This window comes from Furipterus horrens, unplaced genomic scaffold, assembly GCF_987537825.1.
Source record: "Furipterus horrens unplaced genomic scaffold, mFurHor1.1.pri manual_scaffold_3, whole genome shotgun sequence".
NCBI lineage: Eukaryota > Metazoa > Chordata > Mammalia > Chiroptera > Furipteridae > Furipterus > Furipterus horrens.
In genome coordinates, this window is record NW_028327173.1 from 166,936,010 (window position 1) to 166,948,358 (window position 12,349).

At 38.8% G+C, this 12,349-nt stretch overlaps 1 protein-coding gene across 1 annotated transcript in view; it reads left to right on the forward strand.

Annotated features, from left to right (window-relative positions):
* The window catches only part of SNX1 (sorting nexin 1), a 35,376-nt gene that overhangs the window by 12,980 nt on the left and 10,047 nt on the right, over positions 1-12,349 (forward strand). The window contains exons 2-5 of the mRNA XM_090270746.1: positions 2,181-2,289; positions 6,850-6,977; positions 7,698-7,764; positions 11,061-11,104. Of these exons, the coding sequence (XP_090126872.1) occupies positions 2,181-2,289; positions 6,850-6,977; positions 7,698-7,764; positions 11,061-11,104 (348 nt within the window). The remainder of the gene's footprint in view (positions 1-2,180; positions 2,290-6,849; positions 6,978-7,697; positions 7,765-11,060; positions 11,105-12,349) is intronic.

The following is a 12,349-nucleotide window of genomic DNA, read 5'->3' on the forward strand; positions in this document are numbered from 1 at the left end:
GGGTGAAAACAGAAAACAAAATTTATATATACCTAGAAAATTAGTGCATAGAAGAATTACAGAGGAAAGACTAGGGTAGTAAATATAGTAATCAATCTTATCTTCAGCTTCCTTAGAAGTCATCGCTGAGTGGTATTTGGGATATCTAAGGAGCAGTTTTCTGTTCTCATGGATGGCATTACAGTTCTAGTCAAGCAACTAGGGGTAGGGCTTAAAGATGGTCTCGTGGAGGGAGAGAGACAGGTAACTGTGCTCTAGTTGTCACTGCATTTCCAGCCATCTGGAACTGTCTCTTCTGATCAATACAGAGATAGACACTGCTATTCTAGCATTGCTCTAGTGAATGCTCTTTGTCTTTAAACTTCCAAGTTTGGAGGGTAAATCAGAAACAGAAAGCTGGCTTTATTCATCTCCATGTCACAGCAATGAGTCATAGTTGCTTTTTAAAATGGCTAAATTCTAACCTGTGCTTTTCCTGGGGCTTCAGTTTCTGGTGAGCAAATAGTAAATTACATTTGCATACATACATGCTTGATGTATCTTGGGTTTTAATCTCTCCTAAATTTCCATCTACAGATGACAGGTATCAGTGGGAACTGAATTAGAAAGAAATCAGATGGCTTTTTATGAGATCCCTGTACAAGAGCAGAGGAATATTTATAGGAAGGAAGTGCGTATGTAGGAAGATGGTGGCAATGTGGGAGGCAAAAGGGAAATATGGGTTTTGTTTGGGTCCTATTATATGTTGTCTGTGTCTCTGCTGCTTTTTAAGATTGTAGAAGCAGCTAGAAGTCCCTAACAATTAATTGGTGAAACATTTAAGCATGTACAACTAAGTGCTTATTACATTTTATTACATAGGAAAATTACAGTGGAAGCTTTGTTTGCTAATATAAAACAAAGTATTCGTAACAGTTTCTTTCCATGTTGGGATGGAGCTGTTTGAATGGCACATTCACAGTACTCACTGGACCTGTCATTTCACTTTCTTCTGTTGGGTCAGAAAAGGCCTGTTTCTGAGGAACAAAATCCCTCAGATTTGTTAAGGAAATGTTTCATAAAAGAATGTGTAAGTCGAGTCTTTAACTGATTTGGCCTGGGGTCTGACTTCAAAAACCTGCAATAGCACACCATGGCTTTTGAAGCCAGATTCCCAGCTTTCTGTTCATGTCCTGCACAATTCAGCTTTGTTCATTCTGATGACTGGTCTGGGTCTCTCCCCTCCCTTGTTTGTGGCTGATCACTGAGCTTTTGATAAAGGCCATGGACTGACTGTATTTTCACTACATGCCCACTAGGCTAAGTGTGACTAGTTTTTATTCTGCTAGTCTGACATGGGTATGGTTGAAAATTGTGTCTGTGCAAGTTAAAGGATGAAAAGATAAGTGATGTTTACAAACAGCATTAGATGTAAAGTGTTAAACCTTCTTTTGCCCCTTGGAAGGGTCTGTAATTTCCACACAACTGGGCTTCAGTGAACAGTTTAACCAAGGCTGCAAAGTGAGCCAGGATCAGAGCTGAAATTCTGGACTCTAGTGAGGTGTTCTAGTCACTAGTTGTGCCCCATCAGCATTTAAAAGAATAAAGGTAATTAATTGAAATGGAGAAATGTATTTGGACAGGTTCTTTTGAAAATTATCTCTGTGTACACATACCCGCATCAGTATCATGTGCTTTGGGGTAGGGCATTTTGGCAAGGTTATGTATGGTGGTAGAAATTAACCCTAAAACGTATGAGTTTATTTTAGCTCTGTGCTTATGGGCAGCACTTACATCACTAATACTGATTTGCTGCTTAATGAACCGGCTAATGCTTCTCTCCTCCTAAACACCTGTAGAAGTGACCGAGGGATGCATTAAAAGTCACTTTTATAGACTAGTACACTTGAAAACCTGTATAATCTTATTAACCCTTGTCACCCCAATAAATTTAATTTTAAAAAAGAAAGGAAAAAAAGCACCAAAGATCCACAGACTTGAAGGCACAGTAAGAATTTGAGTTTTACTCTATTGTCAAGGGACGCCACAAGAAGGTCCTCATCTGGGGAACCAGTAATGTCATCATGAGGCATATTGCCTTAAATTAAGAATCAGAATAAATATTTTGCTCAAAAAAAAGTCACTTTCTAGGTTTTGTTTTCGATAGTACCGTCTTATTCACAGTATCTCTTTGTTTTTAGAGTAAGCCCCAGTCTCCAAAGAGAAGTACTTCCTTTCCCATCAACAGTGGCTCTAAAGAAAATGGGATCCATGAGGAACAAGACCAAGAGCCACAGGATCTCTTTGCAGGCAAGTACGGACTCAACACGCGTACTAGGAAGCTTCTAAATTACTCAGTTAAAGTAACTCTCCCACCCCCGCCAAAAATAAAGATAAAAACATGTCTACATATTGGAAGCATTATTGCAAGTTTAGGGAGTAAGACATAAATGTACAGTTACTTAAGAACATGAGTTAGACAAACTATTAAATAGGAATGTAAATGTGGCTGGAGCAATGATAGGAATACTAAGTCATGGGAGCTTGAAGAGGCCTGAGATCAGACTAAAGCAGTGTCTTTAGACTTTTGTGACCAAAACTCATAGTAAGAAATACATTCTGTGTCATCATTCAAATACATACATACTTGTATAAAACTGAAACACGTTTTAGTAAATGACTTGCTACTTTCAATACAATCTGAAGTATATTTATTGTTTCTTAACCCAGTGAACTGATTTTACAATTAACCAAATGAGCCACAATCTGCAGTTTATAAAACACTTCTATAGAACAGGCTTTCTTTCTTTTTTTTTTTAATTTCTTTAAAAAAAATTTTTTTTTAATTTACTTATCGATTTTTAGAGAGAGGGGAAAGGAGGATTCTGGGGGATTCTTAATCTTGGTGCTACTAACATTTTGGGCCCAATAATTATTTCTTGAGAGGGATTACCCTGTTCTCAGCAGGGGGTAATTTTCCCCTCCTTGCTAAGATACTTGGCAGTAGGAGGAGACATTTTTGGTCCTCACACTTGAGAGTGCTACCAGTATCTGGTGGGTGGAGACCATGAATGCTGCTGAACAATACCCTACAGTACACAGGACAGGCCCTCACAACAAAGAGTTATCCAGCCCAAAATGTTTGTAGTGCCCACATTGAGAAATTCTGGTATAGAGTGACCTTAGAAGAGTCTCTGGAAAGAGGAGAATTTATGTAGGAAGAATGAAGAAAGAGTGAACATGGTTTGAAGTTCAAGGCGCATTTGAGGGACAGTCAATAAACGTGGTTCAATGCAGGGGTTTCTTAGAGAAGCAGTGGAAGGTAGGGCTGGAAGTGTAGTTTAGGAGGATTTCATTTTTTTGGTTTAGCATTCTCCAAATTTTATTTTATTTAAAAATTTTTTTAAATCGAATTTATTGGGGTGACATTGGTTATTAATCATATAGGTCTCAGGTATACAGTTCTGTAATATAGAATCTATATATTGTATTGTGTCTTCACTACCCCAAGTCAAGTCTCCTAGTTTTAGGAGGATTTTATTTTATTATTTTTATTTTTAAAGATTTTATTTATTTAGGAACATCAAAGTGAGAGAGAAACAATTAGTTAGCTGCCTCTCGCATGCCCCCAACCAGGGACCTGGCAGGCAACCCAGGCATGTGCCCTGAGTGTGAATCGAACCAGCGACCTTTTGGTTCACAGGTCAGTGCTCAGTCCACTGAGCCACACCAGGGCACTTTTAGGAGGATTTTAGATGTCAGTAATAATTAGGGTAAATTTTCATTCTAGTGCCAGTTAAGAGCCATTGGCAGTTTTGAATTAGGAAAGTGATATGTGCAATGTAATGTTTTAAGAGGATTGACATAGTGGAATTATTATATAAAATGGATTGCAGTGGAAAAAGACTATAGAGACTTCAGGAGGCCTTCATAAATTAGTTCAAGAATGAAATGACAAAGCAAAAACAAGGTGATGGAAATAGGAAGGGAAAGGTGAAAACTTTTCAAAAGAGAAATCAACAAATTCTTGTTTAGTGATTGAATATAATAGATATAAAAAAATCAGGATTGAGGACAGAATTCAAGGTTTCAAGTCCAAGGATTGAGAAGAAAATGGCACTTTTTGAGAACTATATTCTAAAGAAGAAACTGACTTTGAGGGGAAAGTGATTTTGGGTTTTAGGTTTTTAAAATCTGAAATGCAAAGGAAAGTGCCCAGGAGGTGATTTGAACTGTGGTACTCTTTCTGCAGTAAGAGGGAAGAACTGGAGATACGGGGATCTTCGTTGAGGTTGAGGCTACCATGGAATGAGATTCTTAAAGGAGTGAAGGGTGAGGAAGGGGGGAGATGAAAGGGTGGAAGGTCAGATTCTGGGGACACATAATAGAATTCAGCTAGGAAATTTAAAAGACATGAAAGGGAAGAAGTTAGGAGGAGGTCCTTAAAAATTTAGAGTATTTTCCAATTTCATGTCTGCAACTTAAAGTGCACACTATTCATTCTGATTGATTATTTTTTTGGATAACATTTCTGGAGGAAAAATGCAAGATAATGAATTATCTTTTATAGCAGGTTGAAAAGAAGGTTTCTGTACCTTTGGGACCTTAACATTTATATGATCTTTCCTTATAAGAAGACCTGAAATCTTAGTGTAACTGAGTTACTTCCATGGTTGTATAATATTTTATGTACATGAACATGTAGAAGATTTTTATTAGGGTCTTTTTTTTTTTTTTTAATCCTTACTCAAGGAATATGTTCATTGATTTGAGAGAGAGAGGAAGGGAGAGAGGGGAGAGAGAGAGAAAGAAAGTTATCAGTTGCCTCCTATATGTGCCCTGACTGGGGATCAAACACATCCTTTTGGTGTACAGGACAGCGCTCCAACCAGCTGAGCCACCCAACTAGGGCTCTTAGGGATATGTTTATTACTAATGAGGATTCTGATTTACATCTTTTCCCTACTACTTTTATAAGCAGCCAGTATCTGCCTCACTACTAAGAAAGGATCATAAAATATCTACAAAAAGGAATGCTTACAGTGAGACACTTAGTTTGACTTGAGTAACTTCTCAGATGTTTTAGATGTTGACTAGAAATTTAAATGTTCTGATTATATTTTCCACATTATTAGGTTAATGATCAGAGTCTCTGTGATGGAGCCCACAGGCTTTCTCCATCACTCTTAATAACAGCACAGAGATAAAAGCATTTTTAGTGCAAGTTTTAACATCTTTGTCTCATGAGTTTCAGTAGAAAATCCATGGCTCTTCAGAAGGCTCATAGTAGCACTCTAATAAAGTTAAAGCCAAGGGTTTTAATAAGAAGTACCTCCTGTTTCATTTTCAAACATATTTGTTAACTTAATTATTTATGTGGGGCCTGCATGGTGTGAATATCTTAAACATACTTCAGCCGGTTGCTTGTTTCAAAGACTCCTACCACCCGGAGATGTTCATCATGTATACTTTTGTACTCCCACACCAGCGTCAGGTCGCCTCTCTCTTTTTTTTTTTTTTTTCCTTTTAAGGACTGGATTCCAACAGTGTGACAATCTTGATTGTAGACATGATTCACATTTAACGATTGGAACATTGATCTAGGATTTGTTTATGCCTTATAGACCCCCATCTGTGGTTTCATTTTGGCTCCAAATGAAAGCCTAGAAAAGTAAAAAACACCACTTTCTTTGAATTCCCTAAGGGCTAAAATTGAATACCTACTGATCAAGCCAAACCCAAATGGATATTTGGTTTTTTGAGGGGGATTTTGTTTTTTATTAAAAAGAAAAAACAATCTGAGCTCTTTGGGTTTTGAACTTCTAGCTCCATTGCTCTGAGATGAAAGTGCATTTTTTTTTATTTGCATAAAAAATTTCAATGCCTAAAAATGGTGTACAATGCTCTTTAAAGTACCCTGTCTAGATCACTTAGAGAATGAGTTGTTCTGCTCAACTGAGATTTTTCCAGATAGACAAAGGCAGCTCTTAAGCCCAGATTTTTTTTTTTTTTTTTTTTTTTTTTTTTTAAGATAGAAAGAAACACAGAAACATTGATGCATTCATTGGTTGTTTGTACGTGCCCGGACCCAGGATTGAACGAGCAACCTTGGTGTATTGGGACGATGCTCTAACCAACTGAGCTACCCAGCCAGGGCCTCTTAAGCACTACTGTTTAAAACTATTTTGATTAGAAAGATATTTAGATACTAACACATGTCTTTTTTGTCTTTTTATCTTCCTTGGACCACATTTATTAAACATAACTTAATCTTTACAAGATGATCTAAAACTGTAATTGCGAACAGTTCTTAAACTGTGCTAAAACAACAGTACTGTCTGTCCTCAGTGCCTTTTCCCAGGTGTTACTGTGTTTGTACCTTAGGTCCAGTTTTCCTAGTTTACAGTTTTCCTTACTCTTCCTTTGATGTCATATTTTACTGTCACTATACTTAACTTTTCTATCATATTGGTTCATAAAGCAGATAATCAACCTTCTTTTACAACAATCATAAATAAGAATAAGTAGGATTCATACAAGGTTTTAAAGGAATACATCTAAGACAAAAGAAATGACACACTTACTTTGGCTGTGAAGTCTTTTTGCTTGATAGCTGGTTCTTGCCTAAATTTTGTGTAGGAGAGGGTAGCCGAGTTGTATTAGAAATGAGAGATGTTGCTCTACTAAGCTTCCCTTACCATCTTTCCCTTTTATCCATGTGAAAATTTCTTGATTCTTGTTCTCTTAGTTTGAGAACCTCTGAGTATTGAGTGGTTTCTCCCGTTCTTGTCACAGCCTATAGAACTGAAGTTTAGCCATGAAAGACCCATTATTGACCTTCGTTATAAGCAATATATTAACTATTTTTAGATGCCACAGTGGAGCTATCACTGGACAGCACACAGAATAATCAGAAGAAGGTGCCAGCCAAACCACTTATATCTCCTCCTCCACAGGAAGCCACAAATTCTTCTAAGCCCCAGCAAAGCTACGAGGAGGTGAGAATCTGTGCTATTGGTCTTGTGTCTTTTGGGATTTTTAGGACTGCTGCCACTCTGAAGTTCAGTTGAGTATAAACCTTGAGTAAATATTTGTGACTTTTGAGGAGGACATTTATGGTTAATTGACAGCCAGAATCCAATAAAGCACTCTTTCTGGGCAGAGGAGCCGTTACCCAAGTGATTACACAGGCTTTCAGTGGTCACTAATGTTATTTAGTATCTGGAGCTCTCATGTTCGAGAGTATGGTCACTTTCTTCATTCCCTCTTTAGCCTGACAGAGACAAATTTTCCAAAATCTAATAATTATTCATTATGCTCAAAATAAGGTTTTTAGATAATAAATGTAGTAAAGGCCTTGGAGCAGATGCCAACTTAAAATTGTGGAAGTTGGTTCATTAGGATTGTTGAGAATAGGCAGCTGAACAGTGATATGTAGAAGGATGTATCTTTTTTTGTAATCCTCACCCAAGGATATGTTCATTGGTTTTTGAGAGAGGGAGAGAAATGATGTAAGGAAGAAATACCGGTTGTCTCCTGTATGCACCCCAACCAGGGATTGAATCCACAACTTTTTGGTGTATGGGCTGATGCTCCAACCAATTGAACCACCCAGCCAGGGCAGGCTATATCTTGATGTTTATTGGTGTAAAACTAATACAGAGTAAAATTAGTAGCCTTGTTTATATCAACTCTCATGATTGTTTTCTCTTTAAAAGCTAGAGGAAGAAGAACAGGAAGACCAATTTGATTTGACTGTTGGTATAACTGATCCCGAGAAGATAGGTAAGTTACTTGGGACTCGTTGTGATGTTAGAATGTGGTTGTAGAAAGCATCGGTAGCTCATTGCTAGATGGTTACCTCCAGAGCTGAATTAGCCATTGTAAAATATTTCATCATGATCTTTCTTTAGCTGATTCTGTATTTTGGCTTTAGGCAGAAAAATCTGACATCAAATACTATTAGAATCCCTTTTTTAAAATCCAAACATTGCCTTTTCCTACAGAGTTGATGAGATCTTTTTATTCCCTTTTGAGATCATAAATTCTATTTAAATGCCCACAAAACACATGTTCTGTAATTTGGGAATACTGAATTTATTTTTCCCTCAAGAGGTTTGGAATTCTTATTACGTATCATTTATCATGTACTCTTGATATACTTATGAAGTGGGGAGGTCTGCATTTCTTTCTTAGGTAAAGACTAAAATATCCAGGTTGAATCTTGGTCAAATTAAAATTAGATTTTCAAAAAGCACAATGCTTAGCTTTGGCCAGAACTTGGATTTTTTAGGACAGCCTTCCCATGTCCCACGCTTGTAAAAGCTATTAGTGAGCAGAGAGCAACAGGCTTCAACTTTCCTTGTTCAGGTATATCCTGACAGAAGGTGCTATACAGAGCCTTGTCCTCCTAAACAAGAGTGTTATGAACTAGGAATTTATGAAGTCTCATTAGACTTTATGCCAAAATAGTTTCTCGTTAAAATATTAAGTTTTTCTTTTCCTGGAGTATTGCACTGGTAAGATATTTATGAGCATCTTATACAATTCCCTCATCCAACAACAGAGGAAATTGAGGACCAATAGTGAAATGTAGCGTTCTTGTCAGGTACGGTGTGGTCCATGCTAGAGCCTAGACCGGAACTTTTAATTTTTTTCTGTTGCTTTTATTCTTTTGGACTGGGACTTTGGATTACATGTTTAGAAGTCTCTCTTGCCTGTCTAATGTTTATGAATATTCTGTAATCACATTGAATTTAAGCTAATTATTAGCTGCTTTAAATCCTTGGTAGAATAAGATAAATTATAACGGAAAAATTGTTTTAGTGTTTAAAAGTCATGATGTTTGAACCAGGAGAGGAATGGAGTGTATCAGTTTCCTAGAGTTTCTGTAACAAAATACCATAAATGGGGTGGATGAAAACAATGAGAATATGTTCTCTGAGTTCTGGAGGCCAGAATTCTGAAGTCATGGTGCTGGTGAGGCTGTCTTCCCTTCGCACACACTACTCTGTGCCCCTCCCCTAGCTCCTGAGGGCCTCAGCCATTCCTCAGCTAGGAAATGCGTTACTCTAATGTCTGCCTTCGCTGTCAAGTGGCATTCTCCCTGGGTGTCTTTTTATCATTTTCCCTTTATGTGTGTCTGTCTCTGTATCCAAATTTCCCTTTCTTACAAGGACACCAGATATCCTGAATTAGGGCCCAGTCTACTCAGCTCATCTTCACTTGATTATTTCTATAAAGACCTATTTCCTAATAAGATCACATTCTGAGATACTGGGGTTTAGGACTTTCAACATATCTTTTTTAGGGGGTTACTAACTCAACCCATAATTTAAATATCACATGGATCAGATTTATTTAAATACAAATCACTTTTCATGATAAGCCTTCATCCCCTTCACCATAGTCTAGATTCTTAGCCATGTTGATGCCAAGAAACCAGCTGTTTAAAGCATTTTCATATTCAAGACCTGATCTTATAAGAACACCTTCTATTTGTGTGGTCTGTTGATTCAACATGTGCTTCTCATTCCCACACACATTTAAATAAATTAGAATCATACTTCCACCAGGATATGCTTTTAGAGTCTTGGTAATTTCCATATGTTGTCTTCAACTTCCTGAAATTATTTAGGAAATTAATGTAAATTTAAAACTGCTATATTAGTAGCCCATTTCTATATCTTCTGAGCTCTGTTTAGATGAAAGTACTTCTCTTTTCTCACACATTTCCTCAGTGAGAGAGCTGATATGCAGGCAAAGTGTCTGAAGATCCTGCTTTGCTACTATGTTTTATGTATATATGCACTTAAGACTTTCCTTAATCGAAGGCACTAGACTATGGGATTGACCTTTTGGATATTTGACTACGACCATTCAACTGTGAATGAAATTTTGAATACTTTTTCTGTAAAGTAAATCTAGATATCTTTTCCCTTTTTATCAGTGTTAAGCATCCTTAGTGGTATTAGGCAATGCAGTATGTATGGTTTAGAAGAGAACTAACAGCAATAATCAGTGTCAAGTAGTTTCTAAAGCTTAGTATGTCATTTCCATTTTATACATACTCTTGCCAGGGGCTGGAGAGTTAGAGAAAGCAAACCCTCTATTCCTGTGTGACCTCCACCATCTTAGTGTCCTTCCCAGCGCTCTCACTGCAACCAGCTGCAGTGTGTGACCCTCTGATCCAGTCCTACACCTCGTCCCTGAGCCCTTCCCCCAGCCCCACTGGAGGAGCTTGAGCATGTACTGGGCTTCCTGTTTGGTGTAGGAAGAATTGGGAGTGGGGAGGAAAGGAACAAAATCAGTCCCAGAGCCCAGAGCCCAGCAGTAGAGTGTATCTGTCTACAGCCCAGTGCATGTCTTTTCAGTGCTCAGAGTCATGGTGCCTCATGCCCCTCAGTGGCCTAGGTCAGGGCACTAATATAGAGAAAAACAGCTGCTTGAGTCCCAAATTACTTAACAGTCAAAGGCTGTTTCAGAAAAACAGTTACTCCAGGAAAGGGAGAGTTGTGTGACATCAGGCAGCCCGAGTCTCTTCCGGCCAGACCCTTTGCTCGGTGAGAGAGGTCAGTGTCCACCAGCCTCCACGGAGGGGCCCTGACAGTATTTCTGAAAGAGCAAACCGAGCCCCGAGCCCCGAGCCAGCTTAGGGTAGAACTACTTGTTTCCTTTTACATCAGATGCTCCCTTCTCCTCCTCCTGCTTTATACAGCAAGAGAATTGTTTGGTTTTAGACAGATGTGTGCAACCAGCCCCAGTACTGGCATGGTAACAACCGGTGGATTGTCAGGATCCAGCGCAGCTTTGTGGAGGGCATAAATGGAGCCTGGCTTTGAACAGGGGCTGACTCTTTCACTCAGGCTGGGCCCCGCCAGCATCCACAGGGCATGAAATGCATGGAGGCCCTGAGGCAAAGTAGGAGCTCAATTTAGGGTGGTATATAAAGCTAGAGATGAAACCAGTATCTGTTCTTCCACAGGGCTCCTGTGGCTATGATTCCTGGTTAAATGTTAACAAGATTAGCACTGCTCTGGTTTACAGAATTAATACTCTCCTGCTCTCTTGTTCTCCCACAGGGGACGGCATGAATGCCTATGTAGCCTACAAAGTCACAACACAGGTGAGTCCAGGTGCCCCTGCTTATGCCTACATCTGTAGACCTGGGTGCTTATACCAAGAATGTCATCATTTAGATTATTTCTGGGTATTTCTTTAGTTTCTTTGCCACCATCTTCCTTCACGTTTACTCAGGATGGAACAAGCCTGCATTCCCTTGGTAATCTCACCTGAACCTTTCCACTTTTCTTCCAGAGAGCTAACACTTCAGTGTGAAACTTTGTAAGTTTTATTAAGACATGCAGTGTACCTGATAAGTCTTGTCCCTCTTAGGAGCTATGTGGCTTAGAGCTGGTTTGGCAGATTGCCCCAAACTATGCTACCTGTTTAAAAATCGTCAGTTCCTCTGAGGTCTCCTGTATAGAGCTCTTGTAATACCTTCCCTAGCCTTTTGCTCCTCAGATCTGGTCTTCCTTTTTTATGTAATATTAACGCATACAAAACTTACACAGTGTTGTATGCAGGTTATGGAACATAAAAAAGGAAGCCTCAGACCTGCCACCACTCTTGCGCACCCCTGAAGCGACCTGCGTGTTTCTCCCTGTCATGGCGCTGCCTCACCCCTTGGTGACTGCTCTCCTGAGCTGTCTCTCCTGTACAAAAAAGGCTTCAGATGTGTATCTCTAAACAGTGTACTGTTTTGTTCTGTTCTTGAATTTCATAAAAATGATACCATGCTGAAAATAGTGTTCTCTTTACTAGCACTACTTCTTAGACCGATCCATGTTGCGTGAAGCTGTAGTCTGTTGTGTGATTGTAGCATAATATATTGATCTGTTTCATGTTGTAAATATTTGGCATGTTTACAGTTTTTGTAGTTATGAACTATGAACATTCCTGCACGTCTCCTAGTGTACCCATAGAAGAGTTTCTCTAGGGTACATAACCAGGAGTAGTTCCCCTGGGTCATGCAAATGTTGAAGAAAAGAAATACAGACTTTAAAAAAAGCCTTTGCACCAATTTATACTCCCATTGGCAGGGTGCAAAAGTTCCCATTGATATACTTTCTTGCCAATCATTGGCAAGGCCTACCGCCTTAAACGTTGCCTATCCTGGTGAGTATTACATGATCTCTCGTTATGATGTAGGCCTAGTCTAGAAGTTTCCTTTATGTTGTCTCTCTACTATTTGTCTCTCTGCCTCCTGTCAGTTCTAGATCCTGTGACACCTTAGTGGTTAAAGTGTCTACATTATAGACATTTCATCTGATCCTCCCCCTTAGAAGCGCTATTTAGTCTGTCTTGTCAT